Source organism: Labeo rohita, chromosome 17 (genome assembly GCF_022985175.1).
Source record: "Labeo rohita strain BAU-BD-2019 chromosome 17, IGBB_LRoh.1.0, whole genome shotgun sequence".
NCBI classification, from domain to species: domain Eukaryota; kingdom Metazoa; phylum Chordata; class Actinopteri; order Cypriniformes; family Cyprinidae; genus Labeo; species Labeo rohita.
The window spans coordinates 9,089,693-9,116,741 of record NC_066885.1 but is presented as its reverse complement, the minus strand read 5'-3'; the positions used below and the strand labels follow the sequence as shown (position 1 = coordinate 9,116,741).

General features: G+C 35.0%; 3 protein-coding genes across 6 annotated transcripts in view; 1 reads left to right on the top strand and 2 right to left on the bottom strand.

The window, feature by feature from the left end:
• samd4a (sterile alpha motif domain containing 4A) overlaps positions 1-3,178 on the bottom strand; it is a 61,536-nt gene extending 58,358 nt beyond the window's left edge. For all 3 annotated transcript variants that reach the window (XR_007829512.1, XM_051132575.1, XM_051132577.1), the window contains exons 1-2: positions 2,818-3,178; positions 279-830 (exon numbers count right to left, since the gene is read on the bottom strand). Coding sequence is in view for 2 of the 3 variants with exons in the window: in XM_051132575.1 (XP_050988532.1) it covers positions 279-474 (196 nt within the window). In the remaining variant the exon portion in view is untranslated. The remainder of the gene's footprint in view (positions 1-278; positions 831-2,817) is intronic.
• Positions 3,179-5,136: 1,958 nt separating this feature from the next.
• On the top strand, positions 5,137-12,540 carry ero1a (endoplasmic reticulum oxidoreductase 1 alpha). The gene is made up of 16 exons (XM_051132589.1): positions 5,137-5,469; positions 6,973-7,092; positions 7,171-7,254; positions 7,342-7,380; positions 7,452-7,528; positions 7,625-7,698; positions 7,844-7,964; positions 8,645-8,691; positions 8,850-8,858; positions 8,937-8,963; positions 9,046-9,138; positions 9,446-9,692; positions 9,798-9,867; positions 9,953-10,039; positions 10,123-10,259; positions 10,336-12,540. The coding sequence occupies exons 1-16, from the start codon at positions 5,377-5,379 to the stop codon at positions 10,397-10,399; spliced, it is 1,389 nt and encodes a 462-aa protein (XP_050988546.1). The 5' UTR covers positions 5,137-5,376; the 3' UTR covers positions 10,400-12,540.
• Positions 12,541-12,957: 417 nt separating this feature from the next.
• gpr137c (G protein-coupled receptor 137c) overlaps positions 12,958-27,049 on the bottom strand; it is a 29,897-nt gene continuing 15,805 nt past the window's right edge. The window contains exons 2-7 of one of the 2 annotated variants that reach the window (XM_051132579.1): positions 26,020-26,069; positions 21,601-21,829; positions 21,255-21,404; positions 18,064-18,189; positions 17,681-17,805; positions 12,958-14,282 (exon numbers count right to left, since the gene is read on the bottom strand). In XM_051132579.1, the coding sequence (XP_050988536.1) occupies positions 14,057-14,282; positions 17,681-17,805; positions 18,064-18,189; positions 21,255-21,404; positions 21,601-21,829; positions 26,020-26,069 (906 nt within the window). In that variant the 3' untranslated portion in view covers positions 12,958-14,056. Of the gene's footprint in view, positions 14,286-17,680; positions 17,806-18,063; positions 18,190-21,254; positions 21,405-21,600; positions 21,830-26,019; positions 26,070-27,049 lie in introns of both variants that reach the window. The other variant, XM_051132578.1, reaches the window with a different exon arrangement.

Here is a 27,049-nt window from a genome sequence, read left to right as displayed (position 1 = left end):
CAGCATTGTTGTTTATTCCTGAGCATAAACTGGGCTATTTGGTTTCCAAGATATTAGTTTCCATGGTCACACACCCACATTAAAGCGCTCCCGCTCAATTAAGCCCAACGCTTTGGATACAACATTACTATTATGGCTATCTGCTCCTATTCCATGCATGGGTGAATTAAAGACACCTATACATTAACCAAAAAAGCTTAAGAACAGGTGCACGTCTATACCACCAGCTCGCATTCGTGGTTAGTCCCAACAGAAAAGCTGGTAGCCTCTGTACTGACCTGGATTATTGGCCTCCCTTTCCAGAACATGAAGCTCAGTGCAGTCAGCCAAGGAATGCTCCAGACAGAGCTGAAGGAAGCGTGCTTGGGTCCGACTGACCCGCTTGAGGAGTGACAGTAACGCCACCGTCTGTTCGCACTCGTTCCATCCCTTAAACCAGCCGGCGAGGACTCCCACCTGGTCACGAAACATCATGATCTGGTGGGCAGGCTCACGGTACCAAGACTTGAAATTTGGGTTCGTTGAGAGGGAGATAGAGAGAGATCACCACGCAGACGTATCCAAAAACGCACTTGCTTTCACCTTTACTCGAGGTTAGACAGAAAAAAGCCCTTTGAGATGTTTGCTAGTGGGTACCGATGTATTGCATCTTTGTTCTTGGGTTTTGGAGTTAGGGAATCCCTGTTTGAAGCTTTCGAGATGGTATTCGTTGGAGCTCTCCAACTTTCTGGCCGCTTGGGACTTACAAAACTTTCCTCAGCTTTCCTCCAGCATACAGTGACTGTCCAGCTTTAGTCTTGATGGCATTTTCCACAGAGAACATCTCCTTTCTGTAAAAGCAAAGAGTAGTGATTACACAGCCCATATTTTAGAAGAAATACACAAAAAGTCATCTTCAAGCAGACAAGTGTGTTTCAGGAGCTGGTTTGTGGTCCAAGTAGGTCAGATAGCCGTTTAACCAGTTGTAAAAACAGTCTGACTACTTTAGGCTGCTTTGGGCAGCTAGCTATTAGTCAACCAGCTAGTAGACTATCATCTGTATAATCTACATATTTGGAATCCCATTGCTGGTTTCAGACGCTTTTGGAAAAGTCTTCCAGATGAAAATGACACGTACTTGATATTTCTTCAAAGAAACACGAACAGGTTAACCATTTATAACGAGTTGGCAAATATCACATGGTCTCAGCCTGTGCAACAACTCCACTTTCCTTTCATAAGATGCCAGAGACAAAAATAAACTTGCTTCATCCAGCTGTGTTTCATTCGTGAATGAATCTGTGTTTTGAACGAATCATTTAAGAGAACACTAAGTGCACTAACTGACTACAGTATGAGCAAATAGCATTAGTTTATCAACTAAATTAAAAAAGAAAGCATCTAGTTTGCGAACGAACTGCGACTCTCAATAGTGTTGTCACGCCTCGGCTATATTTGTGGCACTAAACATACACAATGCCACTGAATCGAATGAAACTTGCATATTTAGCTGATTATTGCTGCTGGAAATGGTCATTTATTGTCATGTTTTGGGCTGTACTAATCGGTCAGACCTGGGAAAAACATTTGGAGGAATATAGACTGCCAAAATTTATAACAAATCAAAAAGAAAAAGAAGACGTTTGTGGATGGCCAAACTGAACCAGGCTTTCCAGAGCAAGAATCTTGACAACATTTGTGTTTGTTCTTATCATTTCCAGTCAGACAGGTGAAATATTAGGCTAACATTTTAATTAATACTGCTTGTACGTGTCTTTACCACATATTAAGTTTAGTTTGTCAAAATATTGCACCCTTTCCTGCTTACTAAGTCCTTCTCTATATGATTTAGCAGCTTTCACACGTTTTTCGTGGATTAGACCGAATAAATTTGCAAAACAACATATTCTATAGTACACTAACAGTGCAATCCATGCTGTTGTTTACATCCGAGTATCGCGAATATGGGCGCGCATCCGGGTAACTGACCAAATCGTCACGTAAGTGCAAATTCTTGTATTTGAGATTTTGACTAAAGATTATGAAGACAAACATTTTTTCCGTGGACTAACTACATTGAATATTTGTTCATCCCCAAACTACTAATGTGCGCAAAGTTGCTTAAACATAAAATTGGCAAGGTTAGCGAAAACTTGTTCGGACTTTAGCGATTCCATTGACTCATTCACACAAGAAGAGATTCACCTATCGCCACCTACTGGTACACGATGACTCATACAGCATGAATCTGTGAAATGAACCCTGTTCTGAACCGATGAACTGTTACCCGGGAACTCCACATGAATAATGCAATCTCAATATATTTTCTAAGTCCGGTCGGGTGACCTAAACATACACTTACCTCTAAAAGCATCAGATGTGGACAAATAAAAATAAACACAGGCTTTCAGTTTCTATTCGCGTCCATACATGCGGCAAGCGATCGTCTCATATAATATCCGAGCTGAGTCGCAGACTGTCCAGAACATTCCCAAAAATTGTTGCTCGATGTCCCTACTGTAAGTCTGTACACACTATTCAGTCTTCATTTTCACAACCCTTTACATATGAAGCAATGCCCGACTCTAAGTCAGCAGTTTGGAGGGTTACCCTGCCTTAATCGACCGAAATGCCCCGTTTATGAGTTAGAATTATAGAACAACCCAAAACTTTAAAGAACACAAACGCGTTCTAATTTTCATTTTTCATACTCGGAGTTCCCACAGAAAACTACCGCTGTGGCAAAAAAAAAAAAAAAAAGCGGGGCGAGTGATGTTGCAAACTTGGTTTGTACTGTAAAGGCTTAAATATTAGTAAAAAGCTTCAGAAGTCACTCACCTAAAGGCGCAGTTGCATTGGTGCTGGTCGCAGGACAGGACAGGACAGGACTGGACGGGACGGGGAGCGGTGCCCCTTCACTCTGGGTCAGTGTGTTTGGCCATCTTGACGAGGTTTTTCTCCCCGCAGTCAGTCGCTCTTGTTTAAGCAGCAGAGGAGAGTCTCGGCATCGCTTCCCACATGCTAATAATTAACACGGAGCATTACGTCAGGGGCTTGGCAGCACAAGGAAGCACAAAAATAGAGAATGGAGTTGGGGAGCAGATCGTATTGCTTATCCTACAGGAGACGACTGACCGGGGATCAGGGAATTTTTTTAGGGAGAAAAAGAGTCCGAGAGGTGTCCGCATCAAACTGGACGACGGGGTGGAAGTTTTGTTTGAACTGTTTTGAGGGGAGGGGATAGTTAAAAAGCCCTGTCCGTCAAAGTCTGAGGATGTTTGTGTTAGAACGGAAGATTGTAATTTTGACCTACTGTGACGCGCTGAAAGTGGGTTACAAAGTGTCGAAAAAGGAAACTGGGATACATTCGATTCCGCCCTTGAATTCTTCAACTGCTGCGAGGCGCGTTGTAGTGGTGGATTCCGTCCATGAGATGGCGCTGCTGCACTACCACATTTTCAAATCAGATAGACAGATAGATAGATGTACTGAAGTTGAAGTGTAAGAAAACTACTATTCTGTATGTATTACATATTTAGAACAGAAATCCTTAGATTTAGACGTAATTATTAGACAAAATATACTATTTAAGGATCACTGTCCAGGCCCAAAGTGAACATTAATTGTCATCTTTACCAATTTGCCAATTAAAACCACTAGTTTTTATCCATTTGTCAGTTATATTAGTTTATCAGTTAAATATAGCTAATACAATTTTGTATGATCACTTAATATTTTATATATTTGTAAAAGTACAGGCCACAATAAGTATGTTGTTTCATTTTTATATAAATATATCTGTCACGCTGAATGATGATGGAATTATTTCACACATATTTTGAGATTTTATTTTTACGAAAGTTGTTTTAAACATTAAAGTAGATACTTTAATTTTATTTATTTATTTATGCGTCTAGTATTTGGCCCATCTATTAAATTAAATTATATATAGTAAATACATAAATATAAAATAAAAATAAAAAAATCTAAGTATTAAATATACACTACCAGTCAAACGTTTTTGAACAGTAAGATTTTTAAGTTTTTTTAAAGAAGTCCCTTCTGCTCACCCAGACTGCATTTATTTGAACCAAAGTACAGTAAAACAGTCTAATTTAGAAATATTCTTACTATTTGAAATAACTGATTTCTATTTAAATATATTTTAATATGTAATTTATTCCTGTGATTCAAAGCTGAATTCTTAGTATCATTATCATTCTGTCATTCTAGTATTTTGATTTGCTGCTCAAGGAGCATTTATTATTATTATTATTATTATGTTGAAAACAGCTGAGTAAATTTTTTTCAGGTTTCTTTGATAAATATAAAGTTCAGAAAAATTGCATTTATCTAATATATATGTAATATAGAAATCTTTTGTAACATTACAAATGTCTTTATCGTCACTTTTAATTAATTTAAAGCATTGCTAAATACAAGTATTAATTTCTATAATTTCTATACCGCCCTACCCCCCCGAATGGTATAGTGTATAATGTTATGAAAGCTTTTTATTTCAGATAAATGCTGATCTTTGGATCTTTCTATTCATCAAAGAATCCTTTTTTTTTTTTTTTTTTTTTTTTACTCCACTGTTTCAAATATTGATAATAATAATAATAATAATAATAATAAATGTTTTGCTGTATTTTGAATCAAATAAATGCAGGCTTGGCTTCTTTAAAAAAAAAAAAATTAACATAACATTAACATTAAACATCTTATTGTTCAAAAACTTTTGACTGGTAGTGTATATATATATATATTATGGATTTTTAACAATAGTGCTCAAAGGTTGCACTTCATGAACTCCAGAATAAACAGATGTACTGTCTTTAAAAGTTCTTCCTGTATAAGAGAATAACACAAAGTCAGGTAAATATGATCAGATATTACTAGGAAGCTAAAAGAAAACTGATTTCCTTATCAGAAAATAAGAGACTGATGCAGCACAGTTGACATATTGAAACACCATTTCCTGCACAACCTAGTATTTGGCGACATCTTGTCGTGCACTGCATGTAGTGCACTTTCTATCCAAAAGATGGAGTTCCTAGTTTAGAAACGGTTATTTTGCATTTCACCCTGACAGATTCCCTGAAAATTTAATATGAGAGTAAAACAAAGCGTATTTTGAGATGGAAAAAAAGCTTTGTGGATGAGCGTTAGGCCCAATTATTCATTGTTGCGTAAGTCATATCTCAGCAGCAGCAGAGTCACGTACTTCACGTAGCGGCTGATGGAATCGGAAGTGATCTGTGAGTAACGTGTATTACCACGACGTGCAGTTCACTTGAACTACGTAGTACTGCACAGAAACAGCGTAGCGGTGTGAAGACCAGAGAAAGCATTCACGGAACAGACCCGTTTATGCCGAACTCTGTTCACTGATAAATGACAATGAAATCCTTCGTTCTGTTGGCGCTTTTACTCAGCAGCGTCCACGTGACGGCAGCAGGATCCGCTGCACACAGGTGCTTCTGCCAGGTGAGAACATCAAAATCACTAATATTGTTTCATCATAGTGGAAACTCAAATTAATTAAATATTAAATATGTGACACTAACATAAGATTGCTATGTTGTTTCTCATATAAAATTATGTTTTTTGAAATGAAGCACGTGCCATGTTAATGCCACTGTAAATATAAATATGGTAATCAGTCTGATGAAAGCCTATGGTACGTGGACATATTAAGGAAACTGTTATTTTAATATTATTCAGAAACGGTTGTGATTTTAATTAGTATCTTAATTGTTTTTTATTTTTTTGGTGTACGTTTTCATTGTGGTTAAAGTTTTAGTAATAGAGGGTTTGCGCTTACGTCACTGTTTGGTCAGTTACCCGGATGCGTGACCGAATTCGAGATACTCTGATGTAAACAACAGCATGGACTGCACGGTTAATGTACTACTGAATACGTTTTTCTGCTAAATTATGCTGTCTAAACCTCGGAAAATCGTGTGGAAGCTGCTAAATCATATAGAGAAGGACTTAGTAAGCAGGAAACGGTGCAATATTTTGACAAACTAAAGCTGGTAGGTGGTAAAGATGCGTACGAGCAGTATTAATTAAAGATAGTAGCTTACTATTTCACCTACCTGACCAGAAATGATAAAAACAAACACGAATGTTGTCAAGATTCTTGCCATGGAAGAAGTCTGGGTTCAGTCTGGCCAACCACATATGCCTTTTGTTCCTCAGACAGTTTTTTGCACTCTGCTCCTTGGATTATTATAATTTTTGGCAGTCTATAGTACTCCAGATGTTTTTTTTCTGGTCCGACTGATTAGTACAGCCCAAAATATGACAATAACTGACCATTTTCAGTAGCAATAATCAGCTAAATATGCAAATTTCATTCGATTCAGTGGCATTGTTTGGTTCATTTGGTTCGGGATTGTTTATGTTCAGTGCAGCCACAATATTGTGGTGTTCCAAGATGTTTTTTTTTTTAATGTCAGTTTGCCAGTAAACACAATTAATCAACTTAATGGTTAACTAACCAACACTGGACCACAAGACCAGTCACAAGGGTATATTTGTAGCAATAGCCAACAATAGACTGTATGGGGTCAAAATGATCTATTTTTCTTTTATGCCAGAAATCATTACAATATTAAGTAAAGATCTATTAAGTATTTTTACAAATTTCCTACCGTAAATATATTTTAAAACGTAATTTATGATTAGTAATATGCATTGCTAAGAACTTCATTTAGACAACTTTAAAGGCCATTTTTCCTCAATATTTAGATTTTTTTTTTTTTTTTTTCACCATCAGATTCCAGATTTTCAAATAGTTGTATCTCGGCCAAATATTGTCCGAACAAACCATACATCAATGGAAAGCATTATTCAGCATTCAAATGATGTATAAATCTCAGTTTAAAAAAAATTCACCCTTATGACTAGTTTTGTGGTCCAGATTCACATTTATGTCAAAATGTGATGCTTTTGATTGATTGGATGGTTATATTTTGGTCGTAGGTCACTGGGACTCTTGATGATTGTGCTTGTGATGTTGAGACCATCGACAGTTTCAACAACAAAGAAATCTTTCCCAAACTACAAAAACTACTATCATCCGATTATTTCCGGTTTTATAAGGTGAGTTAGTTTATAATAGCATGGAAATATATATTTATTGTTTGTTCTTTCATTTCTAATATTCAATATTATGCTCAGGTCAATTTGAACAACCCCTGTCCATTCTGGACAGACCATAGTCAGTGTGGACTCAAATACTGTGCTGTGAAACCATGCAAACCAGTAAGCTTGTTAAAGTTCATTCAGTTGATTTTGTCTTTAGGGATTTTATATGTGACTTGTAAAGGCTCTTTATGTCTTTCTGTGCAGGGTGAAGTACCAGAGGGCCTTAAATCCAACAGTTACAAGGTACTATAAAGTCATATAGTGTATTATCTCGCATATTAGTGTTGGTGGATGTTGATTATTTTTCCACACAGTATTCAGAAGAGGCCAGTCAGGATATAGAGGAGTGTGAGAAGGCAGAGAAACTTGGAGCTGTCAATGGTTCTCTAAGGTATAACATATTTCATGTTTGTGTCAGGAATAACCATAATTCTTTACTTTTTGACCTTGTTTTGCAAGTTCTCTCTCTCAATGTTTGCCCATGTAGCGATGAGACACGTCAGGCTCTTCAGGAGTGGAAGAAACACGATGATGAATCGGACCGCTTCTGCATGTTGGATGGTAATCAAGGTTTTTAAAGTTTGATCAATGATAGTCTGCTTTTTATTTGCAGTGTCTGATTATTGGCAAGTACATCCTGGGCTGCAGACCAGTACGCTTTAGTCATCCTCCACGGGCTGCTTCATTGATTTCTTTCTTTTCTTAGATGAAGACTCGCCTGAATCACAGTATGTCGACCTCCTGCTCAACCCTGAGCGTTTCACCGGCTATAAAGGACCAGAGGCCTGGCGGATCTGGAACAGCATATATGAAGAGAACTGCTTCAAGTAGAGTTGCAATCACATTTACTTTGACTAGTGTTAAAAAGTATTCAGTGAGCTTCACAGGGTCAACTTTATAGAGAAATTTAAAGGGATGGTTCAACCAAAAATTTATATTTTGTCATTAATTACCCTCATGTCGTTCCAAACCTGTAAGACCTTCGTTTATCTTTGGAAAACAAATTAAGATAATTTTGATAAAATAAAGAGCTTTCTGACTCCGCATACAGTAGACAGCAACGCAACTACCTTGTTCAAAGGCCAGAAAGGGCCATAAAATAGTCCATGTGACACCACTGGTTAAACTGTAATTTTTGCAAAGCTACAAGAATACTTTTTGTGCACAAAGAAAGCAAAAATAATGACTTTATTTAACAATTTCTACTCTTCCATGTCAGTTTGTGCTGCCATTCGTGAGAATACCACAATGCATGTGCATTCCTCTGCTTGTAAATTGTTTTTTAAATTGTAATAATATTTCACAATATTACTGTTTAAACTATATTTTTGATTAAATAAATGCTGTAAGGTTAATTAAGGTTAAAAGCTTAATTAGGGGCTTCATCTTTACACTTAAAACCCACCCATGATTTGCACCCTGCTCTGTTTTTTTTTATATTTTATTGATTATCATTTTAATATTTTTATTAATGATCAACTCTCTGCTTTTTTGTGCTCCTTTTTAGACCGTATTCAGTTAAACGGCCACTGAATCCTTTGGCGTCCAACAGTGGTGAGCATTATTAATGCTTTATGTTTTCGAAAACTAAAATTTAATTTTTTTTAAAGCACATATTTTACATGCAGTAGACAAATGTCATGGATCATATAGTGATACTCATGACCCATAATCCTCGTAATCCTCTCTCTCTTTCTTTCTCTTCACTTTAGGGGAGGATGGTAAGGTTGTGCTCTTCAAATCCATTTTAACTAGTGATTTGACAAGCTAGAAATTGACAAGTCTGTTTCTTATTAAAGGGCAAGGGTTCTACCACTGGCTAGAGGGTAAGTTACTTCTTAAATGTGCTGTAGTTTATATATGCTACTGTATATTTTATTTTACACATTTTTCTTGTTGTTCCCCCAGGCTTGTGTGTGGAGAAACGAGCATTCTTCAGGCTGATTTCAGGACTGCATGCTAGTATAAACATACACCTGAGTGCCAGGTACCTACTAGATGGTAAGTCATGACTTGTTCTGTGTTAAAAAAAAGTCTGTAACTGTTTAAAGGGATAGTGCACCCTAAAATGAAAATTCTCACCCTCATGTCATTCCAAATCCGTAAGACCTTTGTTCATCTTCAGAAGACAAATGAAGATATTGTAGATTAAATTCGAAAGCTTTCTGACCCTGCATAGACCGCAACACAACTTACACATTCAAGGCCCAGAAAGTAATTGAGTAATTAATGACAGAATTTTCATTTTTGGGTGAACTGTCCCTTTAAGCTTGAGTGTTTAAATTTCTGATTTGATTCGATTGGTCAGAAAACTGGTTCGAAATGAAGTGGGGTCACAATGTCTCCGAGTTCCAGCTGAGGTTTGACGAGGAGCTGACAGAAGGGGAAGGGCCAAAGAGGCTACGCAACCTCTACTTCCTGTACCTCATTGAGTTGCGTGCTCTGGCAAAAATACTCCCTTATTTTGAACGTTCCAACTTTAATTTGTACACTGGCCAACCCACACAAGACAATGAGAACAAGGAACTGCTTCTAGAGCTCCTCCATGTGGCCAAGTAAGAGCATTGCAATGACTGCATCAAAAAAACCCAACCCATTTAGTGTTTTTTTTTTTTTTTTTTTTAAATATACCTAATATATTTAAATGTTTTAATTTGCAGATCATTTCCATTGCATTTTGATGAGACTGCTCTGTTTGCTGGAAATAAGAAGGAAGCCATGAAACTGAAAGTCAGTGTTTGCTATATTAGCAATGTTACAGAAACGCATGTTTTTAAAGAAGTAAAGAATTATTTTGTTTCTTCCCTGGTCTTAGGAAGACTTCAAGCTGACCTTTAAGAACATCTCACGCATCATGGACTGTGTTGAGTGCTTTAAATGCAGACTTTGGGGCAAATTGCAGGTAGGATGGTGTAAAGATCATGACAGGTAACCAGGTGATGTTATTTGTGTTGATATGTGACGTTCAGTGAATGTCTTTCATAGACCCAGGGCCTGGGAACCGCACTGAAAATCCTGTTCTCAGAAAGGCAAATAGAGGCAATGCCCAACGCAAGCAACACCAATCCATCTTTTCAGCTCAGCCGGCAGGAAATTGTCTCTTTGTTCAATGCTTTCGGAAGGTATGTCAATATCTATTTTTGTCAGGATATCTTTAGTTGAAATGTCCTTTTCATGTGTTCACTTGTTTTGTTTCAGGATCTCCACAAGTGTCAGAGAGCTGGAGAACTTCCGGACGCTTTTGTCAAATCTCAAACAGTGACTGTAAAAGTTCCTAATTCAGCCAGTCAAGAATTTGAAAGATTTGTTTTGGGTTAAATCACTGTTTTCCGAATGTTTCAGACGTTTTATACCAATAATTTCTAAATACTGTTTAACAGCACTGCAAAATTTTACCCATTAAGAATTGAGCACTTTAGATGCAAAACTGTAATGTTAGGGCTAATTTTCCACTATTACACATTTCTTACAAAATTTTTCACGTTAAATAACTGAATAGGTGACCAAAAATAATGTAGCTTCTTAGGAACTAATTGGAAATACATAAAGTTGAGGTCAAAAGTTTTACATCCCCCTTTTAGAATCATTAAAAATGTAAATTGTTTTGCCAAAATAAGAGGGATCATGAAAAATGCATGTTATTGTTTATTTAGTACTGACCTGAATATGATATTTCACATAGATGTTTATATATAGTTCACAAGAGAAAATAATAGTTGAATTTATAAACAATGAGTCAAAAGTTCACATCCCCTTGATTCGTAATACTGTGTTGTTACCTGAATCATCCACAGCTTTTTTTTTTTGTTGTTTAGTGATAGTTGTTCATGTGTCCCTTGTTTGTCCTGAGCAGTTAAACTGCCCGCTGTTCTTCAGAAAACTCCTTCAGGTCCCACAAATTTTTTGTTTTTTTCAGCATTTTTGTGTATTTGAACCCTTTCCAACAATGACTATTATTTTGAGATCCATCTATTTACACTGAGGACAACTGAGGAACTCATATGCAACTAAGAAGGAAACACGATGCATTAAGAGCCGGGGGGGTGAAAACTTTTTGATTTTGTACATCAGGGTAAATATAACTTATTTTGTCTTCTGGAAAACATGTAACCACTTTATTTGTATATTTTGCATAAGTAAAACCAAGTTGCCATTTCTTTATAGAAGTAATATATTTACATGTTTTTGGAAGTTACCATTTTGAAAAATATAAGGTTAAAAATGTATGGTTAAAATTAGGTGTTGTATTTTTTGAATAGTTTTGTTTTGTTTTTCAACATATTGACTATTTTATGGATGCCCGTTTTCACCACTGAATAAAATAACAGGTAATTGTGACTTTTTATCTCACAATCCTGACTTGATCACAGTTGCAAGTTTACATTTTCTCAGAATTACGTGATTCCGAGTTTGTCTCGAGTTTACATGAAAATAAACTCACAATTCTGAGGCGGGGTTTTTTGCCTCAAAATTGGACTTTATAACTTTTTATATCCCAAATTTCTGAGCGAATTAGAATTGTGGGGAAAAAAGTCAGAATTGCAAGTTTATTTGCAGTTCTATTTCTCGCATTTGTAAGTTTATATCACAGTTTTGAGAAAAAAAAAAGTCAGAATTGTGAGAAGTCGCAATATATATATATTTTTATTCGGTAGCAGAAGAGATTTTTTTTTTTTTTATATTGTACTTTCACAAAAAGTGTTTTATTTTGAATAATATTGTTCTTTACTGGTAGTATTTCTGTTGAGTTGCACATGTGTTTTGCATTTATTTTGTGATGAATGATAAGTCTCGGGGAGGTTTATGCGTGTTTTTTTTTTTGTTTTTTTATACATTCCTTTATACATTTCCGGTTATTCGCTTAACATTTCAGTGCATTCATTGTATACATTTAATCGGTAAATGTGTTACTTGGGAATCAAACCCATGATATTGTTAGTTCCACAGTCCAACAGTTGAGCTCCAGGATGTTACACAACTGCCAAATGTTTGACATAACCCAAATTATAATCAATTAATAGCATGTATTAATAGCATAGTGCTGAATCAAACATTGAACATACAGCTGACGATCTTAGAACCACAGAAGCAAGATTCAAAGGCCATTCTGTCCTAATTTAAGCTGTTCCATGAGATACAACCACTACAAATTCAATTGTGGCCAGCGGTTCAGACAAGAAACAAAAACACAGTTAGATGTGTTAGACAGTTATCAAGAGAAATGAACACTGGAATTGTAAAGTAAAAAAAAATGAAGACACAGAAACACTGGAGCTGCTGTCTGCATTGAACAGCATTTTTTCTGTCATTTTCTTAGAATAAATCCCATCAAAGGACCCAGACTGATTAAAACAAAACTTGTTTTTAAAACAGTGCAATAAAACTTTATTTTTTTTAATGGTAGTGCTTGTGTACATCTTTAATGAACTACGAACATGGGTAAACAAGTTACATTCATTGGCCTCGAACAAAAAACAAAGGCTTTGCTCTTTTGCGAGATTCAAGAGTTGATATGATACATTTCACAGTAACATTTTTCAGACCAGACTCACATTTATAAATTAATAAAGATAAAAAAATAAACCAACTCGCACACAGCCCCATCCTGTCTGTGGTTTGTCAGGAAATGAACCCAATCAGCATTCGTTCAAACGCATAAGTTTCCTATCAATGAACGCTCAAGTTCTCTCACAACTGAAAAGCTTTACTACACATCAGCTGGCAGAAAGCAAGGAAATAAGACACGAGGCCGACTTAAAATGTCCAAATCAATTAAAATCATCCGCTATTTTCATACAGCATACACAAAACCCTGCAAGACGCAATTTAAAACATTTTTATTAAAAATAAACCTAATAACAGACCAAGTGCATATGGAGTTTCAATCTGCCCATTTAAAATATTTACACCACAACTAATGATTGCTTCAGCCAAATGATTGTTGATATCTTGTACACAGCTCATAACATATGGAGCAGCAAATTAGGGGATTAAAAAAATAAGCTTTTTTTTTTTTGCTAAAACACAAAATGATAATTTTTTTTTAGGGAAATAAGGGGGATGCTTCATTTAAGCTGGATATGGAACATCGAATGCTGACCGATCACACTTCTGAAATACAGTTATACAGGAATGATGATATAAAGCTTATGAAATATGTTCAATACAAACATTAATTTTGTGCAACAAGTTTTCAGCTAGGAAAACCATACGATGGCACCGTTTCAGGCAACCCTGGAGAATGATATACTGGATTTTCGACTACTGATAGAAGCCCACAATGTCCTTCAAAAGCCAAGTACCAAAATATTAGAGGATGTAAGTAGAGTTAGTCTTCCTAGTCAAACTTGGTACATTTGAATAAGCTTGATCTCAGTCGTTGGGACGTGTGGAAATCTACTACCTTGGATTTAAGCACGGGCTCTTTGGCAACGTAAGAAAGGAATTCAAGAGTCACATATCAGTGCACGTTGGGTCTTAGTACCGACGGATCCAGAATGCTCTTTCATCATGCTCTTTCTCCAAAAACGATGGAATATAAAAAGCACACTCTCCAAAAACACTCACCAGCACCACCACATTCTGGCCTGCGACTACTCCAGTAGATCCAAATATGAAATGCAGGCTCACGATAAGTGCAAAAAAGCACATCCCAACTCACAGAGGGGAGTTCATGTGCTGAAGGCTCTTGGGAGTTCATTGCGCCAATGTTGAGTGTTTGGATGGATGGTTTTCAGAAATGAGAACATCGAAAATCTTGTTCGTTTGGTCCAAACAAACCTTCCCCCATCACCTTCGTATGGTCCCTTTAAATTCCTGCCACATCAATTTGGGCAGGAAGACGACCATAAAGCATTGTTCAATGATCTCCTGGCTGAGCCAAGCCTCAGACTAGATTGTTCCAAAGAAGGATCTTGCTTTAGTTCTGAGGGGTGGCGTAGTGTGTCTGGGAGGTTGAGTAGTAGTTCTGGGGGGTGGAATAGTAATTGTGGTGCTGGTTGGTCTGAATGTTGCCGTAGGCAAAGAGAAGAGGGGCGGTTGATGTTTGGGGGCCATTCAGCAGATGTGGTATCGCCGTTAGGCTGGCGTTCCTTTGGATCGAGCCATACCAGCTTGGGCCCGTCTGCGGCGTGGATGACAGGACACTGCTGGAAAACAGAACCTTCAAGCTTAGAGATTTAAAGGTATAGTACACAAAAAATAAAAATTCTGTCATTAATTACTCACCCTCCAGGGCTCTACAGAGCATTTGTGACTGAAAACTACTGTGTGCGAAAATGAAAAAATATTTAGGAGCACCATGTGCTGACCCGATCAGCATATTTGTGTCTGCGCGGAGGGGAGCTTTGAAGGTTTCTATGTGTTTTTGCAACGTTGAGTAATGTATCACAGATATATCTCACAAATCCTTTCATAAACAAAGTGTAAATAAGAAACTGATTATAATTTGTTGATTATAATGAAACTGTAAGATCACGATGAAGATGAGTGACAGCTTTTAATGATTTTTAAGGGAGTTTGTAAATGAGATAATGATTTAATACAAGTTAAATAAACAAGAAGTTAATATTACGTGACTTACATTGTCTGACTATAACACTATTGCCTGATTTTGCCATTTCGTAGAAACAAATCTAAACGAATCTAGTGAGTTAATGATTCAATTGCCCATTCATAAAGACAGTCACTTGCTTTATTCCTTAATGAATCAGCCGTTCGAACAAATCAAATGAATGAATGATTCAGTATTTAAATCAGTGACTTGCTGCCACCTACTGGCTGATTTAGTTTCATTTTAAAAGTACTTTTTCAGTTATTTAAATCATTAAATATTTTATATATATATATATATATATATATATATATATATATATATATATATATATATATATATATATATATATATATATATATATATATATAAAAATTCATCTCAAAATAAATTTATGAATTTGATTGCACTCATGCCACATCTGAGCCTATTATGAGGGTATTTTTAAAATGAGCAAAGGTCTTACTAGTTTGGAATGACATTAGAGTGAGTTATTACTGACAGAGTTTTCATTTTTGGGTGACGTATCCCTTAAATGATGTATTAATCATGTAAACTTAAGGGATAGTACACAAAAAAAACATTTGTTTTTAGCTAAAGAAAAACATCATGCAAGTATAGCAAGACGTGAAGGCGAGCAAGGCAATCTTTTTTAGTCACCGTCGTGGTTCACAAACAAATGACTCTACTGAACAAGTCCTTTTTAATGAGTGAGTCAGAAAGATTCATGAAACAACCTTGCTTGTAAGTTAAAGACTGGAATCTGACTTAGTCATTTAGAGCCATTAGTGATTTCAGAAGTGACTCCTTCAATTAAATGGTGTCATTTTCGGTTACGCTACAGTTCAAAAGTTTGGGGTGAGTCATTTTTTTAAATTACTATTATTACTTTATTATTATTACTTTCATCACTTTCTTAAGATTTATTTTTGGCACTTTTGCCTTTATTATGACAGGACAGATCAGAACTGACATGAAGTAAAGAGGGAGAGAAATGGAGTGGGATCGGGAAAGGTCCTTGAATCCTCAAATCCACAAGGGCGCCGACTTTTATCACTTTTTTTTTTTTAAAGAAATTAAAAACGTTTGATTCAGCATTAAAATTAAATCAAAAGTGATAGTAAAAACCTTTACATTTTTACAAAAGATTGTATTTTGAATAAATGCTGCTTGTTTGAACTTCATGTTCATAAAAAAAAAATAAAATAAAAAAAATAGAAATGTATCAGTTTCCACAAAAATATTAAGCAGCATAAGTTTTAACACTGATAAGTGGAAACGTTTCTTCGGCACCAAATCAGCATATTAAAATGCCACTGAAAGGATTAAATTACATTTTAAAATATATAGAAATAGAAAACGTTTTTAAATGATTTTACTGTATTTTGATTAATTAAATGCAGCCTAGATTAGACTTTCAAAAACATTCAGTAAAATCTTAGAATAGTAATTTCAGTTTTGCTTAATATTTTATTTAGTAACACAAATAATCATAATTCTAAAAAGTGTCTTTTATAATAGTAGTAATTTGGTTCCTAAATCTTTCATTTCAGGGGGCAATGACTAGTCTTTTTTTTAGTCTGGAGTCTGGTGAGTAAATCATTTTTAAATTAACTATTCCTTTAAAGCAAGATAATGCAGGTAAACAGGGTAAAAAAACTAATAACTAATAGTTATTAATAACTAACTAATAGTTAATCACCTTACTGTCTCAGTTTATTGATTACATTGAAAATTGCAAACATTTTTTTGTATTACAAGGTTTCTAAAATGTTAGGTTTAAATATGCAAATGAGGCATTATTTAATTAAATATGCACTAATTTACATACATTTCTAGTACAAAAATCTAAAATTCTTGTTTCATTTTTTTTTACATTAGAGTAAAAAGTTTTTGCAGAGAGAATTTCAGATATCTAATGTTTGTCACTCCATAATTCAGAAAATACTTAGAACAGACAGAAAACAATATATTTTCACAATTTTGGGGGGAATAAAATGTTGTAATCAAGCAAATTATATATGACAAACAAACTCCTCTGTAAAAACAGGACATAGACAGGACAGGAGTAAAAATGTAAAGTTTGGTGTGTGTAAGTGCTACTGAAATGGAGATTTATGGCTCAGTGTAGGAGAAAAAATTCATTTTGAGAAAACGGCCTTTAAAAATATGGATTGTAATTGACATCTATTACTATTATATCACAAACTGATAAAGTGCTATAAAAGAAACACTTAACAGTGTTAATAAAAAGCCCAAAATCTCCCTTGACAGGTGCATGGAAAAAAACTATGTTTTGGCCTGCAGTGTCTCCCCCTAAAAACTTTTAAAAATCTTTAAAGGGATAGTTCACCAAAAAAATGAAAATTCTGTCATTAATTATTTACCCTCATGACATTCCAAACCCATAAGACCTTCGTTCATCTTCGGAACACAAGTTAGGATATTTTTGATTAAATCCGAGAGCTTTCTGACCCTGCATAGACAGCAACGCAAGTGCCACGTTCAAGGCCAAGAAAGGTAGTAAGAACATTGTTAAAATAGCCCATGTGAGATCAGTGGTTCAACCTTAATTTTACGAAGTTACGAGTGACACGGAAGAGAAGAAATTGTTGAATAAGTTGTTATTTTTGTTGTCTTCGCACACAGAAAGTATTCTTGTAGCTTCATAAAATTACGGCTGAACCACTGATGTCACATGGACTATTTTAACAATGTCCTTACTACCTTTCTAGGCCTTGAATGTGGTAGTTGCGTTGCTGTCTATGCAGGGTCAGAAAGCTTTTGGATTTCATTAAAAGTATCTTCATTTTTGTTCTGAAGACAAATGACAGTCTTACAGGTTTGGAACGACATGACAGTGAGTAATTAATAACAGAATTTTCATTTTTGGGTGAACTACCCCTTTAACTGTAAGTATATATAACACTCTTATTTTTGAAAAGCTGGTGAGTAAACACTCCTATTACTAAAAAATGTGAGTACACACACCTGCATCTTTCTCCTCGGGAAGTTGTGTTTCTAGACAGATCGTCATCACTGTCATATCGGCGTGGGTTGTCAAAGAAATACGCCCTGGAACTAAAGCTGTGACTGTTGATCATGCCGCCTGGTGTCTGTGGAAACAACATATACAAAGTATAAATAAAACCGCATGATTGGTCCAACACAGACAGGCAAATACGTGACTAACACAGCAGCATGGGATGTTGTTTTCAGTGGGGCAGACGTCTGAGTAATTAATTCTATCTGACAGGAAAACAGCTCTCCGCTGGGGCTTAAAAAGCCGATCGCAGGCTCTCGTCATTGAGTAAGTGTCCAGCTGTGATATTGATGGACAGATTTAGAGAAGTGAGACAGGATTAGACTTTCACCAGGTTCTGATTGGGTCGCTGCACTCTGAAGAACAACACCACCAGACTGGTGGGCAGCAGCTCCCAGAAGAACAGGATGATCCCAAAGACCACATAGGCTTCCCCATTGATCTTCTCTGCATCCGCCTGGAGACACAAACACAATACAAGACAAATTTAACTTTGAGAACTTTCCACTTCTGAGCATATTGATGTATCGGTCTACTGTAAAGGCCAATAGATCTTAGTCAGAGTAGACAGCAGAGTTGTTATTGTTATTTAAACCAAATCTTAATCTAAATGTAAAAATAAAATAAAATATAAAATAAAATAAAATAGATTAAAAACTTAAAATAAATAAATAAATAAATAAATAAACAGAAATGCAAAAGTAGAAATTCTGAAATAACAGAAGTTTAAGTAATAAAAATAAAAACTAAAACTGAAATTAATATAAATTAAAGCTTAACAGAAGATTCTAGACATGAATAAATACTAATGTATAAATAATACAAAAAAATAACACTATAGACACCACATTTATTTAATGTGAATGACAAATAAGGCAGCAAAACCCCCAAATTTTATTTGAAAAATAAATAAATAAATAAATAAATAAATAATAAAAATAAAATAACAATAATAAAAGCTAATTTAAAATATTAATAAATACTAATATATAAATACTACAAAAATATCACTGTAGACACTACATTTATTTTATGGGAATGAAAATAAGGCAGCAAACCCCCCACATTTTATTTGGGAAATGTAAAAATAAAAGCTAATTCAAAATATTAATAAATACTAATATATAATTACTACAGAAATATCACTGTAGACAACGCAATTTATTTGATGGGAATTAAAAATAAGGCAGCAAAACCCCCAGACTGTACTTCAGAAATATAACAAATAAAAGCTAATTCAAAATATGAATAAATACTAATATATAAATACTACAGAAATATCACTGTAGACATTTATTTGTTGGGAATAAAAAAATAAGGCTGCAAAAGCCCTCAATTTTATTTGAGAAATATAAAAATAAACAATAATTAAGAATATTAATAAATACTACTCAAATATCACTGTAGACAACACAATTTACATGATGGGAATTAAAAATAAGGCAGCAAAACCCCCAGACTGTATTTCAGAAATATAAAAAATAAAAGCCAATTCAAAATATTAATAAATACTAATATATAAATACTACAAAAATATCACTGTAGACACTACACTTATTTGATGGGAATGAAAAAGGCAGCAAAACCCCCAAAAGAAGCATTATACTTTTATACGTAACTTGTCACATAGTCAAATTATGACCTATTGTCACATTTAATTTGTGCAACACAAATATGATACATCAAAATAGCGTGGTTTATTGATGAGAGGTGTGCTAAACATTTCTATGCAGTCTGACCTATACATTTTTATTACATTATTACATTTTTTAATATAAAAAAGAGGGGAAAAACAAAAGATTTAAAGGCTCCCTGCAGTTTTCCATCAAAATAAAAGCCAATGGTTAAAATTAAGACTTTAATTAAGACTAAAATGTTAGTATTGCAATTTTACAGTTGTACTTTATAAATAAATAATTACAATAGTAATATTTTCTATTTTGTTTCATATTTTTATATAGTAAAACTTAATCATAATAAAAATAAATACATATTATATTATATTATAATCATAATGATATATATATATTTTTTACTTGTTTAAACATTGTGCAGCACTATAAACAAGCAGCACAAACCTTGAGCTTTAAAATAAATGCAATCAAATTGCTATCACAATTTTTTTGTCATGGAAAAAAAAATCAGTTTTTCTTCAAATCATGCAGCCATAAAAAAAGACTACTCCTAAAAATGATACATACTACAGGACCATTGAAAGGCACAACAAGACAGACACAATGGTCTACAACAAACAAAAGCATAAACATCATGTAAACGGATATCCGGAAAAATGCAGACAACGCAGGATAAGAAAGGATGTAAACAATCCCAGAATTAAATGCATCATCAAAACAGCGAGAAACAAATCCTAACAACAGCTTTGCATGAGACAAAGTAGCTTTATGAAGAATAAGCAAGCAGACAGCCACCCAAACACATGCAGCTGAGTCAGAGAAGGGGGCAGGCCGATCAGGGGAACCTCGGCTTCCTGTCGGCCCGTCTCAGAGGTGAACCCAAACTAGGTCACCACCAGGCAGCCAGCCAGCCATCCTTTTCTGCACAGCAGCCTTGCCCGGGCTATTTATAGCAAAACAAAGACCTTTCCCCCACAGAGCCCATATCCATCTAAATCCCCTCAAATGGATTGTTTCTGCAGAGCACTGCGCAAAGAAGCGTAATCCATGCTGAATTACATTATTTTGATTGAACAAAGCCGTCAACGTTCCTTTTAGATAAAACAACATTAAGTAAAGAAATGCATTTTTAATTATGCAGCAAAAGGCATAATCTGTAATTCATTACACAGCCTGTATTATACTCTTCGGCTGTACCACACATAATACACAATACAAAGAAAAAGCTCTTGAAGGATGCAGTACTAAATCAGGGCACACAAAATTAGCAACTATGCAAATGAGAAGAATAAATACATAATGAGTTCATAAATCTCACATAAAGGTGAAAACAACATTGATTATTAACTCAAACAGCTGTGCCACACTTACAGCAGTGAGCTTTCTGAGACTTGTTTATCTGGGACAGTGAAAGTTCAATGAGGGTTTACCAGCTTTATCTTTTAGTTTATATCTTTCAAGAGTTTGGGCTCTGTATGATGTTTTTGAAGTCTCTTATGCTCACCAAGGCTGCATTTATTTGAATAAAAATACGGTAAAATCAGTAATGGTGTGAAATGTTATTACAATTTAAAATAGCTCTTTACTATTTTAATATATTTTAAAATGCAATTTATTTCTGTGATGCAAAGCTGAATTTTCAGCATCATTACTCCAGTCTTCAATGTCACATGATCCTTCAGAAATCATTCTAATATGGTTATTTGGGGCATTTCAAATTTTAAATTATTTAATATTTGCTACTTACCACTAAATATTTTTGTGAAAACTATATTTTTCAGGATTCTTTGATAAAAATGAAAGTTGTAAAGAATTTAAATAAAAAACAAACCTACTGAATCATACTTAGAATTAACAACAACAATATATAGAGTTATGTTAAACCTACCTGGTCAGATACATTGTACCAGCCATAATTGAACGGGCTGGGCCGATCTTCGGGAGAAAGAGCCACCACAACCAGGTTATAACAGGCTCTTGAAGTGTAGAGCAGGATAACTGCCGCCCCAATGGCCGTGGCCTGGCATACTGATGTCCCCTAGATCACAATTACAAAGGCCACCACATTGAGACAGAACAGCAATTACTTTTTCAACACCATTCAGTGCAAGTAGTTGTTACTGCAACCCTGTCTTACTGAAAACACTGCACCGTCATGTTCTGAATCCCAATGAAATATGAAGCAAGCCAGTATCTAAAACTCTCCAAATCCAACCGAATCCATGTCCACTTACCTTTGACTCCAAGTAGACGTTGGCAGATGACATTTTAGCGATCTTGAAGATGCAGATGGCGAGTGAGATCGCACAGAGAACGAAGAGGCTGTCGTTAACCAGCACTCGTGCCAGAACGGCATCCTTCACTTGACTCTCACCCACATCACCCTGAACCAGCATGGCACACGTCACATTCACGACCAGGAAAAAAACACTGGCCAGCAGAAATCCTAGACGTAGGGGCACCCTATTGAGAGTAGAGAGAAATAATATTTCAGAGAAAGAAAGAATAAATAAACAAGATTAATTATTTATGACCCTGGACCTCAAAAGGGTCATAAGGGTCAATTTTTTGAAATTGAGATGTATACCTCATCTGAAAGCTGATAAATAAGCTTTCCATTGATGTATGGTTTGTTCGGATGGAGCAATTTTTTTGGATAGGGCAAAAATATTTGGCCCAAGATACAACTATTTGCACTGCAAAAAATGCTTTTCTTACTTAGATTTTTTGTCCTCTTTCCAGCCAAAATATCTAAAAATTCTTAAATCAAGACGGATTTGTTAGACAAGTAAAAATGATTGTCTTGTTTTCAGAAAAAAGACATCAAATTTAAGTGAGTGTTTCCTTAGAACAAGCAAAATAATCTGTCAATGGGGTAAGCAAAATAATCTTATTTCAAGCAGAAAACAAGATTATTTTGCTTACCCCATTAGCAGATTATTTTGCTTGTTTGAAGCAAAAACTCACTTAATTTTGACTTGTTTTTTCTGAAAACAAGACAATTTTCGCTTGTCTAGAAAATCCTTCTTGATTTTAGAATTTTTAGATGTTTTGGCTGGAAACAAGACAAAAAAAATCTAAGTAAAGCATTTTTTGCAGTGTGAAAATCTGGAATCTGAGGGTGCAAAATAAAATAAAATAAAATAAAATAAAATGTTGAGAAAATCGTCTTTAAAGTTGTCCAAATTAAGTTCTTAGCAATGCATATTACTAATCAAAAATTACGTTTTGATACATTTACGGTAGGAAATTTACTAAATATCTTCATGGAACATGATCTTTACTTAATATCTTAATGATTGCTTTTGGCAATTTTGACCTATAAAACGTATTGTTGGCTATTGCTACAAATATACCCGTGCGACTTCTAACTGGTTTCATGGTCCATGGTCACATATGAGAGTGAGTACTTAATGACAGAATTTTCATTTTTGGGTAAACTATCCATTTAAACTACTCAATTTTATCCTGATTAAATATTTTTCTAAAGAATTTTTTGTAATGTAATACCTTTTTTTCATCTTTTTTGTCACATAAATAATATTAATCAGTAAATAATACTTCATGCTCAATATTTTGCTTCACTCACATTGAATAAGTTAGATATTAGATGACTGATGAACGTAGTCAACCCATTGCTTAGCTTTGTCTGGGCCATGTGTCAGTCCTTCCCTTTGCCCCCTTCCCCCTCCATTCCACCACATGCCCTCCTCCCACTCATCCTGACTCAGACCGGACTTGGTGGGATTTGATCTTCAAGCTTTTCACTCACCATCACACTCTAATAACCTGATCAAAGCACGTATTTGTACAGATTGATGCTTCAGATGGAAAAAATGAACAAGCCTGTATTAAGTTGGCTTAAACTTCTTTAAAATCTTTTATTATTTTCACCAAAAGAAAAAAAAAAAAAAAAAAACGAAATCCTCCTAAAATCACCCAAAAATAAAAATCTCACTCTGATATTGTTCCAAAACGGTAAGATTTCTGTTCTTGTGTGTAACACAAAAGCAGATGAGTAAATGAGTACTGGCACAGTCAAACTCCTAAATAAATAAAATAAAAACTAGTCTATAAGACTTGTTCCAAATCTTCTGGGGCCATATGATACACTATACACTACTAGTCACACACAGTACAATCAATGTGACTTGATATACCATATTTGAACATGAAATATTGAGCTTTAAGTATAACAGGCAAAGGAAAATGTTTAGTGACCAGTGACTCAAATTTCAGTCTTTTCCTATACCGCTATAACTTCTATGGTGCTTTATTGGTATTTTCAAGCTTGATAGGCTTAGTATTCCTTCACTGTAGGGAAAAGATCAGCATGAACAGTCCGCTAAATAAAAAAAATCATACAAGTTTTGAACAACATGTTGACATGTTGAACAAGTTTGAATAAATGAAACAATTTCTATTTTTAGGTGAATTTAGTGCTGGATGGTTTGACCAAAAATCTATACTACAGTTTATATTGTTCTTTCTTTTTTTTACCCTAATTGTGCCTTTATTCGAATCAGAATGCATGAAACAGTTGTAGAACCACTGCATTTGAATTATGATCCAAATAAACATGTTACATGTAGCATGAGCAGTTTTTGATGTAAATTAGATTGTATAATTTCAAAACTGTCTGGCCTTAGATTTGTGAAATTATAATACATAAAACATAACTGCACGAAACAAAAACGACAGTCGATAGAATGCGAATTCAGTCTCTGACAGCAGGTGGCGCTTACAGAACAGCAGTGATACAGCATTTCATCGGTTGCTGCTGTAAAGGAGAAGTCCAATTTCAGAACAAAAATGTACAGATAATGTACTCACCCCCTTGTCATCCAAGATGTTCATGTCTTTCTTTCTTCAGTCGTTAAGAAATTATGTTTTTGGAGGAAAACATTTCAGGATTTTTCTCCATATAATGGACTGATATGGTGCCCCGATTTTGAACTTCCAAAATGCAGTTTAAATGCGGCTTAAAACGATCCCAAATGTGGTTGTAAATGATCCCAACCAAGGAAGAAGGGTCTTATTTAGCAAATCGATCTGTTATTTTCATTAAAAAATACAATTTAAATACTTTTTAATCTCAAATGCTCATCTTGTCTTGCTCTCCCTGAAATCTGTGTATTCTGGCTCAAGACAATTAGGGTATGTTGAAAAACTCCAATCATATTTTCTCCTTCAACTTCAAAAATCACTTCAAAATCACCCTACATCACTGCAGAAGTACCGACTCAGTCTTTTCCAAGTGAACATGTAAAGAAGATCAAACACCTTTAACAAAAAACGTAAAACAGTGACATGGGGCGATTTTGAAGTTGAGGGAGAACATGAGATGGGAATTTTTCGACATACCCTAACTGTCTTAAACCAGAAAAAACAGTTCAGGCAGAGTAAAACAAGACATTTGACATTTTGACATTTTGACAAGCGTTTGATATTAAGTAGTAAATAACCAATCGTTTTGCTAGATAAGACCCTTCTTCCTCAGCTGGGATCGTTTACAACCACATTTGAGATCGTTCGAAGCTGCATTTAACCTGCATATTGGAAGTTCAAACTCGGGAAACGGTACCAGTCCATTATATGGAGAAAAATCCTTCAATGTTTTCCCTCAAAAAAATTTCTTTACGACTAAAGAAAGACAGACATGAACAACTTGGATGACAAGGGGGTGAGTACATTATCTGTACATTTTTGTTCTGGAAGTGGATTTCTCCTTTAAATACTACATTAATGTGCATTATATGGAGGTAAGATGAAAAGAAAATATCATCAAAACTTTTCTCAAGAAGTCAGTTATTTAAACCCCAAACCCCCAATTCAGTATTTATGATTTTCTTCCAATATTTTGTGCATTGTGAACAGTGAGCTGATCTGCCTGCTACAGTATTTTTTCATCTTTGCGTTCATCTGCAGCATCTCTGGCTTCTGTTAACAGACATTTACAGCTGGTATATTGTCCAGCTAAAGAATTAGTTGTGTGTTATTAATAGTTATAGAAATTCTCCAAACATTAGTCAGAAGTGCATGCAGTTAACAGGGATCCCCTCTTAATGGATGACACAGTCTACATTGCTTAGCCGTTTTTTAAAAATTCACACCATGTTAAATTCAAACCAGTTTACCATTTGAACCATCAGACCTAGTTGAACTCTCTCTTTAAAGGAGACTTTGGATGAAACTAACTTTTTTAGCCTTTTTTGCATTTATGCCATGTCTGCCAGCTCAGAAAAGCTGAAAAGAAAACACACAGCCAGTTTATTATGGGCTGTCTGAGTCTGAAACTGTGTCATCCAGCGAGCTGTTTCAATTTTCAGCCGTTGAGTCTTACAGTATGCATGCCAATGTATGTTGCAGACATTTCATGAAAATCCTAAAGAATCATATCAACTTGTGGAAACTTGGCATTCTGTGTACCCTTAGTTTAAATTAATGTAGTGAAGTGTATGGACAGTTACATCATGGCTGCTGTTTGCTTATTCCGCAAGAAAAATAACTTGAGTGAATGTTGCACAAGAGTTCAGGGGTGACAACAGTTTAAAGCACTTAAACTGTAAAGAAAGAGCTTATTGTTCATACTGGCTCTCTCTATGCAACCACTTAATTCGTTCACAGCACTCACAGCTAAGAAAATCTCTTACTTGTACTTGTTGAGTTCTGGAGAATACTTCGCTTTGGCTTTGAAAATCACCTGTGGAAGAGAACAGAAAGATTTAGATGTTTATAGGACAAACTCTAACTTTGAGCAGAGGTATTATCAATGTAGAAAAGTTGGTTTCACCAAGAAACTTCTGCAATCTGTACTAAGTGATGAGTAGCTTGTGCTAAAGCAAAGATAAGAATGACCAGGGACCAATCTTTGAGTTTGTTTAAACAGAAACAACTCCTGGTTAAGCAAACATCCTGAGAGCTCAATAACCAATTTTAGTTATTGGTTATACCTAAGGTCTTTGCAACTCTAGCCCTAAGGTCAACTCAAAGCAAGCACAACTACAGGAGCTTACTAAACAGACACTGATAAGTGTTCATGGACTGTTTTCACTCTGACATGGCCTTCATGTAGTTCACACAAAGTCTATAACATCCAGCAGGTAATGTACATTTCATCATATGCATTGCCGTTCAAAAATAGAGGTCAGTAAGGTTCTTTAATTCAGAAAAGACATTAAATTGATCAAAACATCCATTAGCAGGTGATGAACACTAGCACAAACTACCATTCAAAAGACTGAGATCAGTAACATTTTTTTTAAAAGAATGTAATACTTTTATTCAGAAAAGGCACATCAGATTGATTGAAAGCAACAATTCAGTTGTGCCATCATAGAAATAAATGACATTTTAACATATATTAAACTAAACCATATATTAAACCAGAAATGTTACTTCCCAAAGTTTATGTTTTAACTATATTTTGATCAAATAAATGCAGCTTTGATGAGCATAAGAGACTTCTTTCAAAAACAACAACAACAAAAAAATCTTACAAACCCCAAACTTTTAATTGGTAGTATATGAACACATGCATGGTCGAAAACTTCAAGGTAATGATACCAGGCCATCAACGGCTTTCTCGATACAATATAAACCACGCCAGTACTGAAACAGAACCAGGAATTGACCACACCTGTAGCTTTCTGCACCTACTTCTGAGTTTCACATGAAAGTTGG